Here is an 11,901-nt window from a genome sequence, read left to right as displayed (position 1 = left end):
TCAGCAGTTCTTATTAAGACCTACTGACCTGCATGGATTTGTAAGTTTAAAATAAAAAATTGTTTCTGGTGACATTTCTTTGGAATCCATTGCCTCGAGTCATGCCCAGTCACCAGTGTGATCAGTGGTATTTGATAACGTTTCTTCTGCTGCTCCAGAGATACTCTGATACATCCTCTTGCTGTGGTGTGCAATTGAAACAAGTCTGTGTAGCATAGCTATAAATACAAGCCTCGCTTCATAGCATTTAAGAAATTATTGTATGATATTCTAAACTAAGCATTCACTTTAAGATTATTTCAAACTGGCAAAGTAAATATTGCTAGTACAGTGATGCCACAGGATTATATTGTTTACATCCTGCTTTTGCTCATATTCTGTACACTACTCCTTTGCATAAATGCTGATGTCATCCTGTTATTGCTTTATGTTACCTTTATTTACATCAACTCCTATGCATTGACACAACCTGATTGTTTCACTGTACTGCTACTTCAGCATTTCAAAGATGCTGGATTACAGGTACTTGTAAGCACAGCAGCTGTGATGCAAACATGCTTTTAGAAAAGCTGGATTTCTCTATTTCTGAATAACAAGAAGCATTCAGACAAAGAAAAGAGTATTTTGGTCTTATATTATCTATGAGTGGTCAAAGATGAAATTGCACGTGAGCAACAGCATATACATTTCTTTCTTTGCTTCTTTTCCAGAACCCAGCCATTTTTTATGTTGTGTAAGTCCATTGTATTATTTTCAATACAACATTTTGTGCCAATATAATAACTGTGGTATTCTTGTTAACAGAATTAGAGTTGTGAAATGTGATTTTCGTATAGCCTGTCTGGTTGATTTGCTCAGTTCCTCAGCTTTAAGTGGAATGGCTTAGACATTGGTGTCTCTAAGAGGCTAACATTGACAGTTTCCTCCTGTGCTTTACGCTGATATTTCCCCTTATTTATGGATTAACTCTCCAGGTCCTTCCTCTGGTAATTCCTTTTTTTCTCTTTCTTGTACACACCATTCATTGTCTTATAATGTCAGAATGAGACTTCCATGCCTTTCTGTTCTTGCAATTTCTGTCTCTGTCTATTACACTTATTCCCATAATTGCTTCCTAAACCCACATCTTCTTCTGTTTCCCTCTCATTTCACATTGTCAGTTCTTTTGCAGCCAACAGCTTCATCCCTTGCACAAGATGGATTAATTCTTCAAGTACAGTCCATCTTCAGTACTGAGTCAGGGAATTTTCCTTAGGTAAAACAACATGCAACCTGCGATTAAAGATTTTATTGAAGAGTAGATACATAAAAGTATCAGATTAGGTTGTCCAAACAGTATAGATTCTGTTGCCTTATTGCCTCCTTATTCTAGCCTTTACAAATACTATATATTTTTACTGTAATTTACTAAAGCTTGGGATCCAGAAAGAAAATTTCAGCCCAAAATCTAAGAACAACAGAAACCTGTGTCTTAAAATACAAAGTGTGTGGAAACCTTAATTATAAGCATCATAGCCAGTTCTGTATGTAACAATCTAGTAGAAACCATGGGGTAATAAAGTTTGCAATCAAACCTAATTTAGGAAAAGGCAAGAGTAAAAGGAGTTAATTCACAAGAACAAATTCTGAAAGAATTAGAAGAACTTTTGAAGTTAATTATGGGAGAGGCAGTGTGAAAAAATGAAAACTATTCACCAAGAAATTACTAAAAACCTGTTCTTCGGGAACAGTTACTGTCAGATTGGAAGTAATTTTTGGGACTATGAACAAGAAAACACACTGCAAAATCAATGTATGATGAGAAGCTAAGAAAGTGTGAAGCTATAACAGAAATTAGAGATTGTAATAAATGGCATAGGATAAGCAACAATAAGAAAATTGTTGGTTTCAGAATGAGCAAAAGAACAGTGTGTCTTTAAGGCAAAAAGATACTGAAATGATAGGATACACTATAGAAATGAATTCTTTGCTTTTAGCTTTGGTTTTCACATGAAAGAAAACATGAAGTGTAAGAAGGATACTCTTTCTGAGGGAAAACTGCTTAAAAGGAAATAGCAGGGAAAATTGAATTGGTGTGCATTGTAGAATAATGGATAAAATAACAGTTAATAATTCCTCAGCATCAAACACCCAAAATTCAAGAGAAAATAAATAGCGTGATGAAGCAGAAGTGTCTGACAAAGGGTATATGTGAACAGGCAGTCATTCTAAATATTTTCTTAATGGTGATAGTTAAAAAATAAACTGGTTATAGATTTGCCTGAAGCTAAAAATAAATGACCATGTCATTGAAATTAAAGAATAATTTGTGGAAATATCTGAGAAACATTGACCATATGGAATAATACTTTCAGTATTTTGATTTATGAGTCAGAATCGTTTAATCTGACTGGAGATACTTATGGTAAATTTTATGAAAGTGGAAAAAAAAGTAGTACAGAATAACCTTCATGTCTAAAACCTCTCTTGTAAAGCATCTGAGCACCCTTCATTATATGTGTTTGAATATCTTTGTTTATTTTTGTGGGACTGCTTATAGGCATACATCTTAGAAAGTCCACAGTTATTTTCAGGACTGGGCCTAATTTTATACCCTACAAATTGCACACAGATATTATAGCTATTTGTGTATGGCATAGTTGCCTTTGAACATAGTAATCTATTGGTACCTAAACATAGGAGGACAATAGCTACCACACATACAAAACTCCTTTATCACTTCAAGTCCACTTATAAACCAGCTGTTTGAGGGAAACTATCATCATATTACTGTTTCTCTTGCTTGGCTCTATTTTTTTATGGTTAATGTAATTCTGGTTCTGACTTTCTTACTAGGGATATGACGAATGCAAGAATTTTATTAGAAGTATGCATGTATTTACTAACCAGCTTCAGACCAGGTTGATTTTTGTGAGGTTACAGGAGCAAACTGCTAATGGCTGCAGACAAGGCATCTTGTTAACTGAAAGCAAGAAATACTGGGGTCTTTTGCTGTTCGGGTTATTTTCTGAGGAGGCCACAGGGAGTGCAGATCTCATGTGCACAACCTGACCCTAAAAAAAACAGGCAGTTCTTAATGGCCAGTGTCCTGATGCAGAGAAACAGAAGCAGGGTCTGCAGGGTAGGACATTAGCCTCATCCACATGGGAGTATAAGAGACATGATGGGTCCACCCATATATCAAGCGAAAAAAGCAGAGACTAAAGCCCACATAGTAGTGGACCTTCATGCTGGTGTAGCCCTTTCTGTTCGATTACTGCGTTCTTCCAGCTAAATATCTGATACTTTTTCCAGAAGAAGGATTCTTGGTGTTTCTGTGTTTGTCTAATTTCCCAGATACCAAGCCAAACCAGTTTACTTTCCTCCAAATAATTTTTTTTTTGTGTAATAAGAGAGGTGCATTTGAGAGCCAAAATATGAGATTTTCCCTTCAATAAATATGCAGATGCTGGAAAGAACACCTTACAGATGAATGAAAAAAATCTTAGTATTACACTACCTCCTGGAACTTTCTCTGTGTTCACTTATCTGTGCATTTTCTAGGTGACAGAGGTGATGCTAGCTAAAATGTAAGCATATTTGCTAGCTTTGATGTTTAACAGGAACTAAATCTCTGCCTGAATTAGAGTTTAAATCCACAAGCACCATAAAAGCTTAACAGCAAGTGCCCACAGCTGTACACACTAAATCAGACTTCCATGCAAAAAAATATACACAAGTGCTCAGTGTGAGCATGCATGGATGTAAGTACTAAGACACAGGTATGTTCAAGTGACTAGTGTAGACTGAAAGATTTGTTCACCTACTTACAGCGTGCTGCCTGCTTCAAGAACACTAAAATTTAGACTTTTTTTCTTTTTCTTTGTATGAGAGAATGTGATGTATTTAACTATATGACTAAATCTGACAACAAAACTAAAAGACCTGTTTTGTCATCAGAAACCCCAAGATGGCAACACAGTCTTGTTTTACTTTGCTGCTTATTTCTATTATTACTATTATTATCACAATTATTATATTGAAGTACATGGAACAGATCTACGATTTTCTCCTTTGCTGTCATCTAAAAACCTTGCTGATTGTTAAGGATTATTTACACAAAAAATGAAAGCTCCAGCCTCTTCAACATTAACTGAATGGATGAATGCTATTCCTGACCTGGAGGTATTAAAAGATTCCATTTAATAACCTTAGCCAAATAGACATTGTGCTCAAGTTTGGGTTCCTTTTATAGATACATGACTTAACAGCCCAGTTATAAAAATCTATACTTCCATATTATTTTCAGCCTAACATGTAACATACATCCACATATATTACATTTTCAGGCAGCAGCTGCTAATCACTTTAGAAAAAATTTACACCTTTAGCCTTATCCTTTTCAGTGTTCAGATTGTTTTGACAGAGCCAAGGTAACCAGTTCTGATGAAGTTACCTGTTGTTGCAGGAAACATGGCAAGCAAGTGATAGCAAGCATCGTTCACCTTGATGCTTGATGCGAGATCCTGCAGATTTATCAAATGTGCTACTGCCTGTGACTGCTGCCCAGGACTTTATAAAGTCATAGATTCCATAGCAAAGGAAAAACACAAAAGAAAAAAGCTGTTGATTTCAAGTGCGTTAGCTGGTACATGCTTGCGACATGTATGTACAGGGCTGTACAGTGATGAGAGATTAGGTGCTCCCAGGAAAGTCACCTACACTCCAACACCAGTATCAGGCTTAACAACAGAGAACTCAGATAAAAGCTGGGTAGGAACGCAGCCTTGCACTCAAATGGATTTTCCAAGTTCACTTTTTCCAGAATTGCAATGACAGAAATTAATTTCCAATAACCAGCAATATAAATGAAAAATTATTATAAAGTAATGATCAGCAAAGATGTTGGCAACATTAATTAAGACTAATGCTGTCAGGACAACCAGAGAAATAAGAGGTGCTTACTGCTCAGACAATATTACTCAAAAATATATAAATCATATTAGACCCTTCCAGGGTCATTACAGTGTTAGAAGGTAATGAAGATATAAGCAGAAAAGATCTTTGATGTTCTGTTAAATTTTTCTTTGTATATGTGTGTGTATAAGTACACATACATACATAGTATTTCAAAATATATAAGTATGAATGTATGTAGCATGCAGAGAGAAAGTATCTCTGAGTATACTGCTTTAGAATAACCTAACACAGCAGAAATACTAGTTATGCATGTGAGGCCAGATTGTCATTATAACATTTTGCAGTCATTTGAGGATAGGGGAGGCAATGGATGATATGCCAACTGCTAGGTCCAAGATTCAATACTTTCTGCTTTAACTGCTGGTTGAAATCATAGATAAGAAAATGGATCACAAAATTAATTTTATAAAACCATAGAATAGGGAGATTAGAGTCATAATTCTTTGAATAAAATCTGTTTCCTCTGGGACAGAAATAAGAGCCTTATGACAAAGTAACCAGTGCAATATGTGGGTTATTTTCTGCCTTTGTATCTTCTCTGAACAGCTTTGCCACTATAATACAAATTTCAAAGTAGAAGCATTTAAACAGGAAATCACATGGGACGTCTACACACTATTGATACTGAGATGTAAAGGGTCCCTCAAATTTACTTTCCCTTAGAAGAATGGTGCTTAGAACATATCTGTGCAGATGAGTACCCTCAAATTTCTTCTAGGAAAGAGAAAGCATACCTTAGGAGAAAGGAGCTTTTCTGGTGGCTACTATCCTTCCTAGAACAAACATTTTGAAACTAAGCTAACTAAAACCACAGGAAGCCATAAATTAACTCATTTTCTTTGAAAATTACTCTGATAAAAGTAAGAACAATAAGGCTCTTCTGTGACCAACTGTAAGTCAGAGAAAAGGGCACATCCACACTATTCCCAGAGGCAAACTAATGCTGTTCCCAGACTTGGCTGAGCAGTCAAGAAGTGAGAGGGAAGAAGAGACTGAATTACCCTGTCACATCAGGAGGGTAGCCAGCTAATCCTGTGCTAACTGAGCCTCTGAACTACATCTGAAAGGGCAGGATGGGGTGAGCCTGTACAGCCAGTTGATATTCTGTATGTGTCGTGCATTTCCATGCAGACTCCTAGTTACCAGTAAGCCTATCAGCTTTTAAAGCACTAAATTTACCTAAAAATTTAAAAGTTTTATTGCCTAAACCTTCCCTTTTATAATGGAAATTTGCCAAAACATCCCCTGCATAGGGGGTGCATCAAGCAGGCTGTTTTATTTTGCATAAACTGCTCTTTGCAGGGGGAGTGTGTGAAGCTGGAAGGGCAAAATATATCCGTTTGAGTCCAGATGCATATTTGATGAATAAATAAAATAGCTGAAGGGTAAAAAAAAAAATCTTTGTGCAGCAAATGGGGATTTACAGGGATTAGAGTCACATGTTTATGATCTGGATAAGCATTTGTTTTGTATTATTATAACCATTTTAATGGATTAATTGATGGAATGGTGATGTGAGGAATTGCTTTTGGTTTAATACGTAAATACATTAGATGAATCTAGCTCTGGTTTGGGAATGATGGGCCAAAAGACTCTTATCAATACAAATGGATGGCTTACTCTGGGCTGCTTGAATTCAGCAGGGTGGTTCAACATGATGGGTGGGCAGACACTAGGCAGTTTGTTAATGCACTGCTGTGATAGATGCATACAGAAAATTGCAGGCTGATTTACATGTTCTATAATACTGCACAAGAAATAAGATTGCTTGCAGTGGGAAAGAGGAATTTTGCCTTTAGCACTGTTTGTTTTACTCAACATTTATTATTTCCAGACCTCTGTCAGAAATACTGGTGACTTCTCAATGATTTTGCAAGGTAGCTTCTGACCCCTGTGCACCCAGAAGTGTGATCACCCTGAAGAACCTAATACTCTGGCAGCTTGAATGCACACAATACATGAGAACTTTAATGGTGTATTGCATGTAAATGCTAGTAGAAAAATAGAAGGAAAATGTACATCTATGGAACCCTGACATATTCTAATTTCTTACGTCTTAGATTAGCAGATACGATCTGTTCAACAGAAGTTCAGAAATACTCATTCCTGAACTTTGCATCCAATTTTCTTCAAATTCTGACGTGCTTATGTGAATTAATGGCATTTCCTTTTCATAATGCCAATTGAAATATGGATTTTGCTGAAACTGGGGGAAAAATAGGATGCAGAAGCAGATATAAAAGGATAACAGGTATACATGAGTAGGATATAGTTAGCATGGGTTTGTGAAAGGCAGGTCCTGCTCGACTAACCTGATCTTCTTTTAGAACAAAGTGACCCGCTCATTGGATGACAGAAAGGCTGTGGATCTTGTCTATGTAGACTTCAGTAAAGCTTTTGACACTGTTTCACACAGAAATCTCCTGGAGAAACTGGCTGCTTATGGCTTAGATGGGTACATGCTTTGCTGGATAAAAAACTGGATGGATGGCCAGGCCCAAAGAGTTGTGGTGAATGAGGTTAAATCCAGTTGGCAGCTGGTCACAAATGGTGTTACCCAGGGCTCAGTAGTGGGACCAGTTCTGTTTAATATCTTTATTAATAATCTGGAGGAGGGGATCAAATGCACCCTCAGATGACATCAAGTTGGGCAGGACTGTTGATCAGCCTGAGGGTAGGAAGGCTCTGCAGAAGGATGTAGACAGGCTGGAAGGATGGGCCAAGGCCAACTTTATGAGGTACAATAAGGCCACATTCTGGGTCCTGCACTTGGGTCATAAGAACCCCAGAAATGCTACAGGCTTGGGAAAGAATGGCTGGAAAGCTGCCCTGCAGTAAAGTGCGTGGGGGTGTTGGTTGACAGCCAGCTGAGTATGAGCCGGCAGTGTGCTCAGGTGGCCAAGAAAGCCAGTGGCATCTTGGATCAGGAACAGTGTGACCAGCAGGACTAGGGAAGGGATTGTTCCCCTTTACTGAACACCGGTGAGGCTACACCTTGAATGCTGTGTTCATTTTTGGGCTCTTCACTATATGAAAGACATTGATGTGCTGCAGCATGTCCAGAGAAGGGCAACGAAGCTGGTGAAGAGACTAGAGCACAAGTCCTGTGAGGAGTGGATTCTGTGAGCAGTTGAGGGAGCTGGGGTTGTTTAGCCTGGACAAGAGGAGGCTCTCTACAGTTACCTGAAATGAGGCTGCAGTGAGGTGGGTGTTGGTCTCTTCTCCCAAGTGACAAATGATAGGACAAGAGGAAATGGCCTCAAGTTGTGCCAGGGTAGGTTTAGATTGGATATTAGGAAAAATATTTTCATGGAAAAGGTTTTCAGGCATTTAAATGGGCTGCCCAGGGAGGTGGTTGAGTCACCAACCGTGGAGGTATCTAAAAGATGTGTAGGTGAGTCACTTGGGTACATGATTTAGTGGTGGATTTGGCTGTGTTAGGTTAATGGTTGGACTTGAGCTTAATGTTCTTTCCACTCTAAATGATTCTACAACTCTACCACATATAGATCTGATAAAGTGGATGCAAACCCAATGACAAACATTTAGCGTATGTTATCTTTTCACAAGAATCCAATATCTTGTTGTTCAAAAGTAGCTGTTATGTTATAGTATGTTCTGCATTCAGGGCAAGAGGTGTTCCACTCTGAGAGACATTAGATTTCAACTTCAGAAACATATGTTTAAAAAAACCCCAAAACCAAAAAATAAAACTGTTTTTCTGGCCTTGAAAGAGCAGCACCAGCTTGAAACAGCATGGATACCTTCTGCATCCAAAATAGGGACCTGGAAGTTTGAGGAAGTGATCTTTCTCCCTTCCTCTAGTTTATAAGAAATTCCACATTTAAATATACCAAGTTCAGTGTGAATATTGGTATTGAGCACCTATCTAAAATTATAGACTGGAACACGTTGCCCAGAGAAGTTGTGAATGTTCCACCCCTGGCTGTCTTCAAGGCCAGCTTGGTTGGGGCTTTGAGCAACCTGGTCTAGTGGAAGGTGTCCCTGCCCATGGCAGGGGGGTTGGAATTAGATGATCTTTAAGGTCCCTTCCAACACAGACCATTCTATGATTCTTTGATCTTTCAGTCAAAGGGACTTAAATCATTATAAAGATTAAAATAATTAACATTTTACATTTTATTTTAATTAAACATAGCATGTTGAAGTCAAAACTATCAAATATTAAACTGTCATCTACTTGAATGAATTTAGAAACTTCTCACAACCAACACTGAAAGAAGGTGGACTACTGTAACATGCATGGACATTTGTCAGTTTACCTGCTTGTGAGCATGGTCGTAAGAGTTGATGTGGTTGTCAAATTCCTGGTGCTTGTGGTACTGCTTGTCACATAGTTCACAGTAGAAGTTAGCCTTCACATCCTCCAGAGCCTTGGCTGCAGCTTTCTCCTTCTCAGCATAGTCCTGCAAAGGCGGAAGCAAAGGAAGATAATTTGTTACAGATAACGAGCTCATGCTTCAGCAGCTGCTTTTGTCAACCACAGTAAAAACACCAGACTGACTAGGACTGTTAGATCACTAGGCTCCATCATAGTATCAAAGTACATAGTAAGGAACCTTTTGTCTTAAGTTGAGTTTAATAAAATATTTCTTGAATATTGTATTTCTTGAATAATTACTTACTAATTGTTGTGGGTACTGTAGTATGAAAAGTAGGGAGGAATGCGACATAGAAGAATACTGTCATACTGCCTAGCTCTTGGTGAGAAGAGCTGAGCAGTGAAGAAGACATAAGCTACAAAGTGGATGTACACAGGGTTAGTCTGTCAACAGTTACAGCATTGTCTCAGTTTGCACAAACACGTGCCTGCTCTTTCAGGTATTATTGCTCAGAAGAAGAAACTAGAAACCCTGATAATAAAGCAGATTTTCTTTTGTTTTCTGCTTTCTACCTTCTATGAAATATTCAGCAGGGCCGGGCAGCAGGTGGCTACAGCTGGCTGAGTTTTCCCTGGAGCAGAGCCACCTCAGCAGGAGCCTCTTTTCATGCCACGCTGTCCCTTCCCCATGTCTGCGTGAGGGAATATGCCATCCAGTCCACCCAAACTGAATGTAACTGTCACCCACTCAACACAGACCACAACCGCTGGCCAGAGCATAAGGGCACATGCGGCTGAGCTCTTGTCCAGGCTCAGGCCAACACAGCTGAAAACAAGGAAAACAGAGTTAGTTCCTACCTAGTCTCCCTAATGACACAGGTGGAGTGCTCTGGAGAGTCAAGTACTTTGATTTCAATATATAGTATTAGGTGAAAGAGAAAACTTAAAACATAGCAGCCTGAAGTAACTGAGCTCCGAATAATGCCCTTAAACAAGGGGCCTTTGCCAACCTTATTTCTTTTACGAGGCCTTTATTATGTTGTTATTATTGCAAAACTTTCTTCAACATTTTATATTAGAGGTTAATTTACCTTAGAGTTTATATTAGAGCCAACTTTTGACATGGAAAACATGAACAAAAAGGTTGGCAAAAGCAAGTAATTTTATAATTGTATTTACAGGTTGATATTACTTGAGTGCATGTAATATATTGCCAGAGATTGCAGTAATTCAGCATTCACTGTATCATTTTACTCACCAAAAGACATGGGTACTTTCTGCCACTAGCCTTTCCTTGCTATGCAGTCAGTGCTGTCTGCTGTCTACATGCTTTCACCGTCCTTTGCGCGACAAAAGAGTATACCAAACCCAGGACACACTGGACATCTGGGACACTCGGCTTCTCGCACATCACACTGCCCAGCATTGCTCCAGGGACCACACCAGGGTGGAGGCAAGCCTTTGGGCACAGCAGATCAACACTAACACACATTTTAGGCCAGGCTGGATGAGGCTTTCAGCAACCTGGGCAGTCTAGTGGAGGGTATCCCTGCCCATGGCAGGAGGGGTGGAAATAGATGATATTTAAGGTCACTTCCAACCTGAAGCATTCTGTGATTCTATGATTCTACAATTTTGAGCCTTTCAGAGGGGAAGAACTTTCCAACTGAGCTGTCACATTTCGAGTCTGAGACTTGACCAAGCAGCAGGAGCGTTGTCTGTCGGTGTGACATACTGAGCTTCTGAGAGCTCTGTGCTACGTATGAGTCCCTCTGCCCTGCCCTGGCCTTTACGCCATCAGGTTGGTGACAGCAGGTCCTTCTCACACTGTAGTTTAGAGGCTGCTATCCTAGTGAAATTAACTTCACTTAAACTAAAGTGTCTAGAACTTAGGTGTGTGGTCTAAGGCAGTATCCTTAGATTCCTCTGTAAGAAATAGAAAAATGATAGTCACTGCCAAATGGTGATTAATCCCATCTATTTCAAAAACCTATTTTAGGATGAGATGAAACTCTCCAGAGCTGCATTCTCTCTCCATAGACCACTGCAAAGCTCTAAATTGCTAACCTGGCCGACATCCTTAATTCTTAGATTGCTGAACTCAGGGATAATGAATTCTGTATTGTATTTCTTCATATTAAATTCTGTATCTCCCCATGAAAGTTGCATGAACCGACCTGCTTGAAGACAGGAGGTCAAAGACGAATTTTGTACCTGGAATTTTGATTTTACATCTTAACAGAAGATGCCAATGACCTATCAGTCCGTCCCACAGGGAAAACATCCAAATTAATCTCTTTCCTGGACGCATATCAGTTGGGTTAGTGTACTGTGATATACTCAGACTGGCCAGTTGTGGAAAGAGGTAGCCTGAGCTAACATTTCTTTACTTCAGAGGCTGATCAATAAGGCTAGTTAATACTTGATTGTATCAAGGGGAAATACGCTCACAATCAAATAGTTAAATAGCTTTCATTAGTTACTTAAATTTACAAAGCCCATTAAGAAGTGGTACTTTTCAGTTTATGCTTTAAACCCATAGTTTTGCTAGCATTAATTATTCACCAGGCCATTGGTATAATTAAAATGCATAAATTAGA

At 38.8% G+C, this 11,901-nt stretch overlaps 1 protein-coding gene across 1 annotated transcript in view; it reads right to left on the bottom strand.

The window, feature by feature from the left end:
* ZNF804B (zinc finger protein 804B) overlaps positions 1-11,901 on the bottom strand; it is a gene marked incomplete at its 5' end in the record, with an annotated part of 35,105 nt that overhangs the window by 20,395 nt on the left and 2,809 nt on the right. The window contains 2 exon segments of the mRNA XM_010161903.1: positions 9,243-9,386; positions 11,369-11,515. Coding sequence (XP_010160205.1) covers positions 9,243-9,386; positions 11,369-11,515 — 291 coding nt within the window.

This window comes from Eurypyga helias, unplaced genomic scaffold (genome assembly GCF_000690775.1).
Source record: "Eurypyga helias isolate BGI_N326 unplaced genomic scaffold, ASM69077v1 scaffold8282, whole genome shotgun sequence".
Taxonomy (NCBI): Eukaryota; Metazoa; Chordata; class Aves; order Eurypygiformes; family Eurypygidae; genus Eurypyga; species Eurypyga helias.
Note: the sequence above shows the minus strand (reverse complement) of the source record. Positions and strands in the feature narration are given on the sequence as shown.